Source organism: Eumetopias jubatus, unplaced genomic scaffold (assembly GCF_037043125.1).
Source record: "Eumetopias jubatus isolate StellerSeaLion01/CBP00866 unplaced genomic scaffold, mEumJub1_p1.0 scaffold_16, whole genome shotgun sequence".
Lineage (NCBI taxonomy): Eukaryota > Metazoa > Chordata > Mammalia > Carnivora > Otariidae > Eumetopias > Eumetopias jubatus.
Window position 1 is genome coordinate 49,392,985 of NW_028274822.1, and position 15,676 is coordinate 49,408,660.

Below are 15,676 nucleotides of genomic sequence, written 5' to 3' on the forward strand. Positions count from 1 at the left end.
GTCGGAATGTGCGATGTGTGCTGGATAGAGAAGGTTTTAAGCCAAGGGAAAAGTATGAACAAAGCTTTTATCATTACCACATCTTGGGAAAAGTGGATAATTGACACAAGAAGACTGTCTAATCTTAGGCCTCAGTTGCACGCTCACTTCTGTTGTGCTATGGACGCCCCGGATCTTTCTTACTGATACAAAGACCCATGCTCCCGGCCCCCCGCAAATACACTTGGTCCAAAGCAGAGACTGCAATATTAGGAAGTGCAGAGAAATCCTGTGACTTGTCTGCCTACCACTGGAGAGGTCCTGTCACTAAGCAAACGTGGTCTTGCCGGCAGTGGGCTACAATCGTTGTGTGCTTTGAGAGGTCGGTAAGGCTGGGGCGTGGCTTAGTTTTCTAAGGATGTGTATAGAGGGATATACCCTAAAATCAAAGAAGCTTAAGCTGCGGGGCTCTCACTACACAGGCCTGGTCCAACGCCTGGGAAGGGTCCCAACAGTGTGATCATTCAGTCACGTTGTTTGTAAAATGGGCAAAAATGATATATTTTCACTGCAACCTGATAAGACCACTTTCTGTTTCCATTTCCACTTTTCTTTCACTTCTCTGTGTCAGGTGGCCATGGGGTAGCCACTGAATTTTTGAGATGAGGCAGATGAAGATACATTAAAGATACATTTATTTGGCATTGAGTTGGATACATTGATGTGGCTTGCAGTAACCCATGTTATTGCAAAGCTATCCTGGTATAGACATGGCTTCTAGGAACATTGCCATCTCTCTCTCTCTCTCTTTTTTTAAAGATTTTATTTATTTATTTGAGAGAGAGAATGAGAGAGAGAGAGTACATGAGAGGGGGGAAGGTCAGAGGGAGAAGCAGACTCCCTGCCGAGCAGGGAGCCCGATGCGGGACTCGATCCCTGGACTCCAGGATCACGACCTGAGCCGAAGGCAGTCGCCCAACCAACTGAGCCACCCAGGCGCCCCATTGCCATCTCTCTTGGTCCTGGTGTTGTGATGCAAAGGAGCAAGGACAAAGAGGGTACCACAGTATGCTCTGTCCTGAAATGCGTGGGGTATGCAGGAGAAAATGGCTTGAAATGAATGTAGCCAGAAGCTGACTTGTGACAAATTCCTCCAATCGTCACACACGTCAATGGAAAGCCAAAGAATCGGTTCTCATTCACACCTCGTCAAAACAGACGTTCTCTCCTGTCTAGATGTGAGGGGAGAACATTATATACGTCAGCCAGTTCCTTCATGAAAATATGCTTTTTTTCCCCTAGATCTGGAGTTGTAGTTTTTTTCTAATTATGATTTGCTGTGATTTATTTTCTCATTCTAAATAAAAATTTACTTTCATATCTACCTTTTTATGTATAACTCTTATTGTTTTTCTAAAGAAGGTATCCTAAATTATATAAGTTCCAAGACCCACAAGATCTTGAGCCACGTAATTCAATGTCTGTATTAGCTTATCCACCTGAAAATTCCTCTTGCAGAACCATGGAAGACACGGATTTCTGTGTCTCTGGCAGAGAGGCAGGATGGCACAGGGGCTACAGGCAGAGACGCAGGCCAGACCGCCGGGGCTCAAATGCCACATAAAGCATAAACCACAGTGCCGTAGAAGATACTCCGTAAGTGTTAAACATATTATTATTGCTTTAGACATGTCATCTCTTGTTCTAAATACTTATTCAGATACTAGAATTACAAGATATAGAATTTTAAGAAAAAATTTGTAATCATATTTTATAATTAGTATGTAATAATATTTTAGCAATTAAAAAAGGTTTTATTTATTTGAGAGAGAGAGAGCACAAGTGGGGGGGAGTAGCAGAGGAAGAGGGAGAAGCAGGCTCCTCCCTGAGCGGGGAGCCCGACTGGGGGCTTGATCATGGGATTGCGGGATCATGACCTGAGTAGAAGGCAGACGCTTCACTGACTGAGCCACTTGGGCGCCCCAATATTTCAGCAATTTTTAACAAAAACATCACTTTAAACTAAAAGTAGAGAATGAATTGAGCCTTTGTGCTCACTGCATTTGTTTCACACCACATGGTACCGTGAGGATAGAGTTCAGGTGTCAGGTGAACTCAGCAAGACAGAGAATAGCCTATGCGAATGTCAGAGGTCCCTTCAAAAATGGACGCCTCCTTACTGCCCCACTGGTAAGCCAGGGAGTGGCCGGCGGCAGGACCGGATCTTCATTTCACTAAGAGGATTTTACTGACCTCTTGTGGGAGAGAGAGGTTGGTGCACTCAGTGGAGTTCCCAGTTTGGGGAACTTGTTTTCCTGCAGTTCTTTCAGGTAACAATTCAAGGAGCAGAAAGGTGAAGTATGTTACTAACTGCCCAGGTTTGTCCCATTCAACCCGAAATTCTCATTTCCAGTTACTTCTCACATCAGTTTTCTTTCTGGCACCCTTCAGAGCTTTCATCAAAGGCAGGAGGTGTCGCTGCCAGAAATATGACCTTTGGTTGTTTAAAAAAAGGAAGGAAGGTAGGAAGAAAGGAAGGAAGGGAGGAAGGATAGATAAAAAGAAAACCAGTTTTGAATCCTAACACAGCTACTCCCTAAATGAGAGACGGTGAGCAATTTTTTTAATCTCTCTGAGCTCCCCATCCTCATAGGCAAAATGAAACTCATTAGTGCTAGGGATTGAATCAGATGATGCGGATCAAGTGCCTGTGCAGGGCACACAGTAAATGATGTTTATGCTGCTATCATTAAACATAATGATGTCACGTTTACTCATCATCCTGATGCTTATAGACAGTTCCTTTACACTCCTGCATAGAAGGTATTTTTAAAAAGAGAAAATAGAATTTTCTCTTCAATGAACAATTCTTAGTTGAAGTCAGGTTTGACACAGTCTCTGACAATACACACAGATAAAAAACACTTTCTGTCCAGGATGCTTTGTTTCCCTTGTGCAAGCAAAATTCCACAGGAGGGAGGGGGTTGGAGGAGCACAGAGAACACCACCTCCCCTCCCCAGTGGAGCCAGCAGGACAGTCCTGGGCTCTGGTGTTTGTCTTCATTTATCTTCCCATAGGAAATGCCTAAGATCCCACTCAGAAGTAAATGATCTTTGCTATAACTGGAAGGAAACAATCCTTATTTTCCCAACCTGCACTTTGAGGTTCGTAATGTTTTAGAGTAAGAAGTCCTCAGCATTCTTCGGAGGACGGGTTCTCCCAATCATGGAAGTAGTAAGATGGAGAGAAGGGGCTTTGAATGAGCACATAAGCTGACTTGCTTTTGCCCCACAGAAGGTACCCGGCGTTGGGCAATACCTCTTCACTCTTCTTTCCCTTTCTTCCCAGAGGAAGGAAGATGGGGGCTGAAGGATAACAGGCACAATTAAGCTGGAGAGACTGGGTTAGAGGGAACCAACCAGCCTGGCTCGGAATAACTTGGCCGGACCCCTGGAATGATTCTCACACCTTTCCAGGCAACCTTGACCTTGCAACTCATCAAGCAGGGCAGCCCAGAATCATGACTTTACTGGCCACTGTCCCAAGGTGCCTAAGTTCTGGAAATGATAACCTCCCCTCCTTTTCCTTTCTTTGTGTCTCTCTACAGAGCAATAGCAAAAAAAAAGTTCTATCAAGTATTAAAAGTCATTATTACTAAAATGTGAGAGGTTAGGTGGAGAGTTCATACATACATACTTCATTCATACATAGGAGGCATATTTGTGTTTTGAAAAAAATGGCATATCAAAGTATTCATGTGTGTATTTCCTACTTAAGATAAAAACAATGGAGAATAAGCCATATTATTTATATGGGGAATGAAGGATTGAAGCAACAGGGTTGGAAGGCAGACTTCTTTGAATATATATTGTTTTGTAGAACTCACTTTGGAACAATGTACATATATTACATAATTTAAAATGAAATTCAATAAATGAGTGAAGCAATTCTAATATCCCAAAGTAAAAGTAAACCTGTATACCCAGTTGGCAGCATAACTACACATAAAGAGCTATTCCAGGAGACTTAAAGACACAGTGATTTGATTAAATATCCCCAGTCAGATATACCCTAATGATAATAACTGCAAAAAAAATTTTTAAGTGTTTTCAGAAGCCATATTGTTGGCGATAACATTGTTTTTGTACAATAAAGAAAACACATTTTTTTAATGGTTGAAAAGAGATGTAGATATAAGATCAATGAGGCTAAATAGCCAATAGTCCTGAACTTGAATTGGAAGTTTCAGCTTGAACTCATGGCGTATTTTGTCTTAAAAATGCTCCTGGAGTGCCTGGGTGGCTCAGTTGGTTGAGTGTCCGACACTTGATTTCAGCTCAGGTCATGACCTCAGGGTGGTGAGATAGAGCCCCACATCGGGCTCCACACTCAGGATGGAGTCTGCTTGAGATTCTCTCTCTCCCTCTACACCTCGCCCTACTCACTCTCCCTGAATAAATAGAATCTTAAAAAAAAAAAAAGTTCCTAGCCCTTCCCATTGAAAAGGCCAAGAAACAATGCTTTTGCCAATATCACACTACCTTGATTACTTTAGCTTTTATAATCTTTGAGTCAAGAGTGTTTGTCCTATGACTTCATTCTTCCTCAGTATAGTGTTGGCTATTCTGGGTCTTTTGCCTTTCCATGTAAGTTTCAGGATCAGTTTATAGCAAGGTTGCAAGATATAAGGTTAATATACAAACATTAACTGCTTTCTTATATACCAACTATGACAAATTGGAACTTGAAATTAAAAACAGTATCATTTACATTAGCACCAAAACCTCTGAAATCTTTGGCTTTAAATATAAAAAAAAAAATATGTACAAGAACTATATGAGGAAAACTACAAAACTTTCATGCAAGAAATAAAAAATCTAAATAAATGGAGAGATAATTCATGTTGATAAAGACTCAATATTGTTAAGATATCAGTTCTTCCCAACTGATCTATAGATTCAATGAAGTCTCAATCAAAATTCCAGCAGTTATTTTATGGATATCGACACTCACTTACCAGTTCCATCAGTTTTCTTGTCAATTCTTTGGGAATTTCTACATAAACAATCATATCATCTGCAAATAGAGTTTTGTTTTTTCCTTTCCAATCTGTATACTTTTTAGTTCCTTTTCTTGTCTTATTGCATTAGCCAGGACTTTAGTACAATGCTGACTAGGAGTGGTTTCATCATGAATAAGTTTTCATCTCATAAATGGGGATTTTGTCCAATGCCTCTTCTCATTCTACTGATATGGTCATGATTTTTTTTCTTTAGCATAACAATGTTATGGACTACATTAATTTTTGAATGTTGAACCAAACTAGTACACCTGGAATAAATCCCACTTGGTAGTGCGCATAATTACTTTTATATGTTATTGGATTCAATTTGCTAACATTTTGCTGCAAATTTTTACATCTGTGTTCATGAGAGATATCGGCTTATAGTTTTTCTTTCTTGTAATGTCTTTGTCTGGTTTGGTAATCAATTAAGGTAATGTTGGCTTTTATTTCCTGGAAGATAATATAGAGAGTTGGTGTAATTTCTCTCTTAAATGTTTGATAAAATTCACCAGTGAATCCATCTGGGCCTGCTGCTTTTGGTTTTGAAAGGCTATTAATTAATGATTCAATTTCTTTTATATAGATACAGATGTATTCAGATTTTTTCTCCCTGTGTGTGTTGGTATATTTGTCTTTTAAGGAATTGGTCAATTTCATCTAAGTTGTCAAGTTTGTGGGCATAGAGTTGTTTACTGTCCTTTTAATGTCCATGGGATCTGTAGTGATGGCACATCTCTCATTCCTAATTTTAGTAATTTGAGTCCTCTTTTTTTAGATAACCTGATTAGAGGTTATCAATTTTATTGATCTTTTCAAAGAATCAGTTTTTTGTTTCCTTGATTTTTCTCTGTTGATTTCCTGTTTTCAATTTCACTGATTTTTGCTGTTTTATTTTTCTTCTGGTTACTTTGGATTTAATTTACTCTTCTTTTTCTAGTTTCCTAAGGTGAAAGCTTAAATTAACCATTTTATATCTCTTTTCCTAATGTATCTATTCAATGTTATAAATTGCCTTCTAAGAGCTTTCACGGCATCCCACAAATTTTGTCAAGTTGTATTTTCAAAACATTTTTATTTCTCAAGATTTTGACCCATGTTATTTGGAAGTGTGCTGTTTAATCTCCAAGAACTTTGAGATTTTCTGACTAGCTTTCTGCCAGATTTCTGGCCTTCAGAACCGTAAGACCATAAGTTCCCGTTGTTTTAAGCCACTATATTCATGGTAATGTTTATAGCGGCAAGAGGAAACCACTACAATACTCTTGTGCTATACATACATATGCTCGTAGTATTTTGAACCTCAGTCTTCCTTCAGAATGGTTTGGCCGTGGTCAGGGCTCTTTGATTTGGTTGCTTCCCTATTTCCCTATTAAATAAGGGTTAGTATCACCTGTAAAAGCTTTTTCCAATCTGTATGTCAATTTTCCACTCAAGATATTAACTGATGCTCTATAGAAAGGAAGAAGAGAGACAGGAAGGGAGGGTAATACTCTTAACTATATGAAAAGTAAAGAATATTTGACTTGAAAATCAGCCTTTTAGAAGGCTGCCGTATTTGAGAATGCAAGGGACCTGATATGAAGAGGAACCTAAAGCATGAACACATTACATTTGATTAGAGCATCAGTGCAAAGGCAGCATTACCTAACAGTCTCACTGATATGTCATCAACTCAGTGATCAATGGGCTCCATTCCAGATCTTGTCTTACCCTTTTCATATTATGCTTTTAAGGTTTTTTTCTGTTTGTTTAACAAAATGAGTTTATCAACTAGTTTTGTTTTTAAAGGAAAAAAAAACTTTCCCAAATGATCATTCTTCAGCAATTACCTGAAATAATTTTTGGTGTTCTACTTTAATCCATGCCTTCATTCTATCTTATAAACTATCACTACTCTGTAATGCACCATTTAAAAGTTTTCCCTGTCAGTAAGTTCGGGAAATGCTACACTCTAAGACTAACACATAATTTTAACTTCTGTGAAGGATGAATAACTGTCAATGATAAAAAATATAAATCAGATTTTCTAAAATGTCTTTATTTTAAAAACCTATACAGTTTCAATTTAATAAAAAATATTGCCATGAAATAACTAATTTTACAGCAACAGAAATACAGTTAGTTAGAGGTTATCCAAAAATCACAATTTTAAAGTTGGAATACACGTTTTTTTCAAAGAAACAATTAAAAGTTTTGTTTCAGATGGTTTTCCTCTTAAACATTCCAGATACACATACTGAATCTTTTGAACTAGAACCAGACAACCTCTCAATAATGACAAATAACTGCTTCTATTAACTTGAGAAATAAAATAACTCCAAACCATTCAATTACTGATTTAGTCACAAAACACTAAAAAAGCCAAATAAATCATTGCTTTAAAATGTCTATCTTTTGAAAATGAAATCTACATCTGAATTATGGAGAGGAATAAACATTTTATAGAAAAAGTTGTGTCCTCCTGACTGGTTGACTGATTTTCTATCAAATTTATCCTATTCAGACTACTTTCACAATATCCTGAAAGAGTGTGAGGTGTTAAAATATGAAAAGCTTCTTTGGCCCTTTAGATAGAGGTACCTTAAATGTAAACAATTGTAATGACAATCTTCTAGATGTGGGCACCCATGTCCTATACTGAGTTGGAGATGTATGTAACTTGTTTCTCAAAGACATGATAATTTCCTTTCCAATAATGGATTTGATATATTGAGATATGTTTTCAAATATCTTAAAAATAAAAATTCATATAAAGAATACTTTCAAAAGATCAGAGAAAAGCATTATATAATATTACATTGTAAGTTTTATTAATGGTAAATGTTTGCATTTATTTTTAAAAGCTTAGCTCTTGCTAAGTGTTTTTTTAACAAAAGCTAATAAGCAAGAATCATTTGCCATACAGAAACTATATTCACGAGCAAGACTTTTAATCAAGTGGGAGCTAAAAAACACTGGAAAAAATACAAAGCAAAACACTGCTATGCGTCAATTAAACTGCTTCCTATCACACTGAATATACTGTATTTAGAATGACAAGAATACTGAAATTAACAGAAAAACAATTTTGTGGATTCAGGCTAAGTAAAACTAGCATTAAGAACATGCAATCCATGATTTCCTTTAAAAAAATGTGTTTAAACTGAATCACTTGAACAAAAAGTCTTTTTTTCATGAGGGGAAGACAATCTGTGTTTACCAAACAGATCCTCCTTTCATATTAAAATAGCAAACTGTATGAACCCTAGCTCTTCTTCCCAGATGCTACTTATACATGACTTTGCATAATGACTTATAGAATTACTTTTCTGGTAACAGTGTCATGGCCATAAATAATCAGTTTTTTGATTTGAAAAACAAATATCAAGTGCAAATCTAGAAAACTTCCTTTAAAGAATTACCCAAACCCAGCACACACGCAGTATTGCTATTACACAAGCTGAGCAATACGCCTTATAAACGTGTGTGTGATGATACACCCACACTAAAGACAGCCTTCTATAAAGTTTTAGTAGTGTTGCCAAGTTAATAATTCTTTCAAGGCACTGAAAAATTATGTAGATGGACTTTCCAAAATATAATTAACAATTGCTTAAACTGTTACAAAGCCCTGAGTCAGAACTTTCAATAGCTTCCTGAAATTACAGATTTTAGACAAAACGGCATATTTGTTTATTTTATAGAAAATTATAGGACCATTTTGCATTTGGGAGGAAAGAAGTCACATTTATGAAACAAAGTCATGTAGACTGTACAGGAAAAGTAAAACATTCAGCAATATTATCTTTCTTACACATTTTGTACATGTCAGTCACCACCTGTCATGGATTTACGCACCAAACTGATGTGGCAAGTCACCCTTCCTGTACCTGCTGCTTAAATCCTCAACAACACAAAAATTTCAATTTGAACCTCGGGTTCCCACCTCTTCCTTAGTCACAAAAAAGAATAAAAGCTGGAAAAGTAATACTCTGACAGAAAAGGAGGTAGAAAATGCCAATGTAGCAACCTACAATTTTAATTCATCAGCTCCACTAACTCGTTCATATTTTCATACTTTAGTTTCATCCTCTAGTAACCATTTATCAGTAAACTGAGTCTCAATCTAAAGGATTTTCCCCCTCACTACAGCAAAGCAATGTACACATGAGACAGCATTAAATAGTTTTTCCTCAAATTTAATGTTTTAAAGAAGTACAACGGTGATTATTAATACTGCTATAGTTTCATATATATATAAAACATATATATATAAGTTTGGAACTTATATATATATATATATATATATAAAAGTTCCAAGGCTATCATATGATTATCAAGTAATATCAGTAAGCATTCCTATCATAATATTCAAGAAAATAAAATTAGGTTGCGTTTTTGAGAGAAAAAAAATATTTTGAGACCGTTACAAGAAGACTTAAAGACAACTGACATTTTTGACAAGGCACACATAGTCTGTGAAAATCTATTACCTTCCCCATTCACTACAGATTCAAAGCTAACCTAATTCTAATGTTGGAAATCCCCCCCGCCGCCGGGCTCCAAATGAAGTAACAAATCCTTCCAATTAACAGACAATTAACCCCAACCCAATTATGATTTATAACAGTTGGGATGAAGGGAAGAAATTCTGTCATCCCCCAAATCTTAGGAACTTAATGTTGGCCATGACTTTAAATCTTGCAGACACAAACTATTAAGAAAATTCAGGTTGTTTCTTGATTTATATTTAATCAAAATTCTGTTCCACTGGGGGGAGAAAGGGAGTTGTTCAATGTGTATAATAGAGTTTCAGTTCTGCAAGGCGAGAAAGTTCTGGATAGCCATTTAATAACATGAATATACTTAACACTACCGACCTGTACACTTAAAGATGGTAAATTTCATGTTAAGTGTTTTTACAATAAAAAAATGCAAAAAAAATTCTATTCCAAAAATTCAATTTTTACACAAATTATTACTGTATCATTTTAGAGACTCTGACAGGATAGGTGCTTTTCCTTTGGACTTTTTTTAAAGCCAGATGTATTAAACCATATAGTTTACAAAGCAATTGTCAATTAAACGACACTAAAAACTGGTTGAAGGGTCTTTTTTTATCATTCAATCAAGTATACTCTGCTTACAGCTTTGATGAAATCTACATGATTTTCTTAAACCCCTTTTTTCTCTAAATTCAAACACTGACTTTTCTTTCTTTCTTGTTGCAATTCCTTACTGTTTCCCTATCCTACCACATCACTAAGTCTCTTGGTTCATAAGCGTAACTAACTCCTAGTCAAAAAGGGCCCAAAATTCCTAATAAACAAGAACATGACCCAGCAAGCTTTGAAATTTGAATTGGACAAATCTTAAGCAGCATGCATTTCAATATGCTAAAATGCTCTTACAGGCTAAAGCCATCAAAGATACAAATTTAAGAATGCTATTTTCAACATCATCAATTAATTTTATGTCTCAGTAACTAGCTGGTCAATTTGCAATGTTTAAAATTACAAACATCTTGTCTAATTATGATTTGGCCAGCTAAACTAAACATTTGTCTAATATACTATTCCTACACTAACACAAAATGATCTCTTGAAAAGCCTTCTGCCTCCCAACAAAATTAAATACATATATAGTATAAGCAGTAAGAATGTTAAATTATGTGAACCAAAACGAGTAGAATAGCACCATCTGGTAAGTTCTGTGTGTTTCAGGCAACAAAGCTTAGTCTCAGAGGAGAAAATGTGGTAGGAGTGAGGGGGTACAGAGAGGGAATCCAAATGACAACTCTTCTGAAACATTAGGAAGAAATGTTATTAGTACCTTTGGATCCCTTCTTGACTACCGATTTCTTCAAATGTATAACTGCTGCATGATAGATTCTGTGTGTGCTAAGATGCTGACCATTTTTTTCAATGTTGTGTATCTAGCCCCTGAGGCCCAATAAATTTTTGAATGAATGTCTGTTATGTTTTTTTAATGATTCTAGGAAAAGTAAAAACTCTTCTGAGGCACATGATGATGAGAAGGAACCATATCTAACTGGGAAAGTGCTGCTGAGAGACATTAAGAGGTAGCAATTTCACAGAATTAGAAGGAAGTCACTTAAACAACTCGGTTCTTAATCTTACTCTTGCTCACAAACACAAAATAAATTTAAAATAATTTTTCAGATGCTTGAAAACATGAACAGAGAAACACCTTCTATTCATTAAACAGATTTCAAAGTGGTACAAAGAAAAATCCACAAGTATACAGCATTATAATCATAGTGACCTTATGACTTTTTGTAATAGTTTGTGTTTTATTGTATTTTTAATGTAGAAGAAATAAACTAGTCTGGAAAATGAAATTGCCTTTTAGGGATGTAAGTTTAAGCACTGCAAGCTCCAAAGACAAAAAGGATTTAAGTAAAGCAGAGCTCTAGACTACAGAATTTACTGGGTGGCCAAACCATGCACAAGTCAGCCAGGTGTTTCCTCCTCTCCAGCTGATCTAGTGGAAAAGAGATGGGCAGCCTATGGCATGGAAGAAAAAAAATCCCGACTTTCACTATTTTCAAATCTGAAAGAAAATAATCTATTTAAGTGAACATCATGTCAGATGTTCTCCCTATAACTTTAAAATATGGCTTAAAAAATAGCCTCAGTGGCCCTTTTATTAGATAACTGAATCTATATAAATTTTCAAATTTAAAATTTATAAAAATTTTACTGTTCTAAATCCTAAGTTATTTAGCTAAACACAGATATAGAATTACCAACACTACAAAATCAGCCAGCAAAGCTCACTACTGTTTTCACCAGGACTTGCAAAGGCAGCAGCCGTTAAATTGCCAGGAATATTCTTAAATTTAGTTGTCATAACAACAAAAAAAACCCTCAAAAAAAACCCCCCCAAAAAACAAACAAAAAGAAAGAAGAACCAGAATTAAAGAAAGGAAAAAAACTACCAGATAACTACAGCCTTAGGAATAAGCTTATACACAGTATATAGTAGATACCACTGTAAACAGCTGATATTTTTATAATCTAGCAGCAATGACCCCAAAACACTTATTTATATGTAGATTCATCCTAGACAGAGTAAGACTACTCATTCAAAGGAGGGAAAATGACCAGATGCTCTAGAATCAGAGTGAAAAAAACAAAAAAACAAAAAACTACAGGTAATTAGACATATTTCTGTAAATGTCCTGGTCACTCTTTCTAAAGTAAGTATTTATTATTAGGTTACTTACTATGTCTTGGATACTGTTGGCAATTTAAATAATATCTTCACCTGTAGGTATAAAGAGAGTGTTTTCTTTACAACAAACCTTAGCAACTGAAAGAAAATGGAAGTAGGTGTTATGGTGAAGATAGAACCAGTATCACTATCAGAATTAAGCAGATACGGACAAGAAAAAGATTGCTGCCTTGGGACAATGCGTTATCCTTCTCAGATCACTGGGGTACTATTCAGTACATGAGAAAAGCTACATGGAACCTCAGAAGCCCAAAAAGGGCAACATTATTTCACTGGTCAGATCAAGCCTGGATAAGTAACCACAGGGAAAACTGAGGTACACTTTTCACAGACTTTTTTTTTTTTAAAGGCTGGTAAAAAGAACAGTGTATAGATTAATATATATGAAAGGCAACTGTTAACGGTCAGTTAATAGGTACTCATTTATTGGCCACTTCCCCCACTTCTGTTCCCCACTATGATTGCTTGTTTTTCCTTTTCATGTCAATCATCATGAAACTGGAAATTTGATTCAAGTTAAACAATCTTCCTTTTAAATCTAGAAATTAAGCTAAATGCAAAGTCACTACTCTCTCATTCCATGCTTCCATTTAAGAATTCAGAATCAATCATTTGCAAAACTTTTTATCTTAAAAAGATAATCCTCTCTTCAGTATTAACTATGTAAAACGTATTATAATTTTGTCATTTAACACATGTGACCTAATGGTTTGACTTGTCCCGTTCATTTGATGCATGACTGGTCTGAGTACCTGTGTCAACCCAATGTGTAAAATCATGATAAACTGAAGGATAGCTGATCATAAGGAACTACATTTCTCGAGGTCTAACAATTTATAAACTATAAGAAAAGATGCAATAACAACAAAAATAACAGATCCTTAAGGGATTTTCCCCTTAGAAGTGACAAGTAAATTACCTATGAATTACATGGATTTATGTTTCAAATTAAAAGAAACAAAAACAAAAAACATAACTTCAAACACCGTCTTGTAGAGGTTTTTTGTTCTGGCACATTTACAGTCTAATCACACTCTAGGAAAGAAACTATGATATTAAAAATTAATTCATTAGAACCTCCACCTAGCTTAACAGATTACTAAGAGCTCATGACCAAATACTTCAGCTAAGAAAACAGAGTTTCTTAATTAATACAAAAGAATCCTTCGTTCAATAGCCTTGCGACAAATAGGACATTCACTCATTCGGTCTCCACAGAGCTGGCACGTTCCATGGCCACAGAGGAAAATCATATTCTTCAGACGATCCAAACACACAGGGCACATGGTCTGGAATGTGAGATAACAAAGTAGTAAATGCTGAGACATTTTACATTTTGAAACTGTAACATGTAACAACTTTGTAACATCATTTTCTTTTGCTGTTTCAATCTTTTGTTGCTCTAAAATTTTAAAAATTTTTTTTAATTTTAAAAATTTTAAACAGTTAAAATGTCATCCCTATAAAACAGAAATACTGGTTGTACTGTCAGGACTGTATCAAATGCACAACCTAAAATAAATACTATATAAAACAAAAAATGCAAATGCCAAAATCTAACAGGAAAAGGATAAAAATAGCCACATTCAGTCTGAGTCAGATTCCCCAACTCTGGGTACTATGCTGGTCTTTTATGAAAACATGACAATCTATCAGGCCTATTGGAGAGGGGGAGCAGCGTAGCGATGTCCCTAAAAATACACGCCACACGCTATGACACAATCTCAGCCCTATTATCGCTCCCACTTTAAAAACGAGGAAACTGAGGCTTCATGGCGCTAAACACTTCCCCACAGCAGGCCACAATGTGAACTGGGGTTCTGTGGCCGAGCTCTTGCTCTGAAACATGCTTCACTGGATTACTATCAATGTAGAATCCCCTTAGGTTAAAAACAATTAGCTTTAGTTACATACTAATAAATGTAACTTCATTAACTCAGAAAAATTTAGAAGTATGTTAGGTATACTTTTGTGAAAACACTCTAGGAAAGCAGATATTCATTCACAAAAACACATTTTACACTTTATAAAAATATATTTTACCTTAATATATCACAATACTTCATTCTGAATTATATCTTTTCCCAAATTACACAGAAATGAAATAACTAAAACAGAATGTCTAGATTAATAAACTAGGCCTAAGGCCTATATGAAAATGTTGTTACCAACTTCGACTATACCAGGGATCATTGTGGTAGGGAGGGGGAAGGAAATGTAATCTAAATTGTTAACCACAGCCTCCTGAAGAAAATTTTCACATTTATCTATCTTAAAGTTTGAGAAACCAAGTTGTAGAAAATTATATATTTTTTTAATTTTAAAAAGCCAAACCAGCCTTTTAGTGCCATTAAAATAGTTTCTTTTCCCTTAAATTTTCAAGAGTTATATGCAGTCAATTAATAACTCTTATTTCCAAAAGTAAACACATCTGCACAGCCTAGGTTAAGTTACTTTGAGATTAATATATCTTAATACCACATGAAATTACATTGGGGTAACAGAAAGACTGGAGATTTAAAATTTAAAAAGGAGGGGCGTCTGGGTGGCTCAGTTGGTTAAGTGTCTGCCTTTGGCATGGGTCATGATCCCAGGGTCCTGGGATAGAGTCCTGCATCGGGCTCCCTCCTCATTGGGGAGCCTGTTTCTTGCTCTGCCTGCTGCTTCCCCTGCTTATGCTCTCTCTCTCTAATAAATAAATTTAAAAAATCCTTAAAAAAATTTTTTTTAAAGGGTTATTCAGCTTCTTTGTCTTGGTAACCTTGAAGGGGTCCCTACAAGAAATCCCATCCATCAATCCTCAGAAAATGAATTTTCCTGTAACTGTTTAAATATTTTAGTGATGCAATATGGTTATGAAGATTATTTAAGGGAGAAGAAACTTCTTTGGAGTGCTAAACTTGGATAAAGGTAAAGCTGAATTTTTAAGGATACATAATAGAGCTCAAAAAGTGCCATTATTCATTTTAAGAACAATTTTAATTCACCATTAGGAGATGAAATGCTTTTCAGAGAAGACATATTCAAAAATCAGTTTACCTTTCTATAAGTGTCTTATGGGAAAGGAAAGGAGATTCTAAGGAGCTTCAAGATTTTTGAAATGTTCTATTTTATATTAGAATGAGCTAAATATATTCCTATTTTTATGTTCCTACATAAGAACTGGCAAATCTATGTTTATCTTTACTTATTCGCTATACAGTAAGTGGTGTTACTAGGTGCGAGATTTCAAAAGAAAAACTAGCTTAGTAATAGAGTTTTCATCTTTTCAGATGGGTGTTTAAATTCCTAGTAACTATATATGTTTAATTCTAAATTACCGTAGCTACCATATTACTGTATCACAAAGGTCATCAGTTATTCTGACTCATTATTTATTGACTATGTTACTTTTT

At 35.6% G+C, this 15,676-nt stretch overlaps 1 protein-coding gene across 2 annotated transcripts in view; it reads right to left on the bottom strand.

The window, feature by feature from the left end:
• Positions 1–10,993: 10,993 nt before the first annotated feature.
• The window catches only part of MIB1 (MIB E3 ubiquitin protein ligase 1), a 131,165-nt gene continuing 126,482 nt past the window's right edge, over positions 10,994–15,676 (bottom strand). For both annotated transcript variants that reach the window (XM_028092533.2, XM_028092532.2), the window contains exon 21: positions 10,994–13,570. In XM_028092533.2, coding sequence (XP_027948334.1) covers positions 13,430–13,570 — 141 coding nt within the window. In that variant the 3' untranslated portion in view covers positions 10,994–13,429. The remainder of the gene's footprint in view (positions 13,571–15,676) is intronic.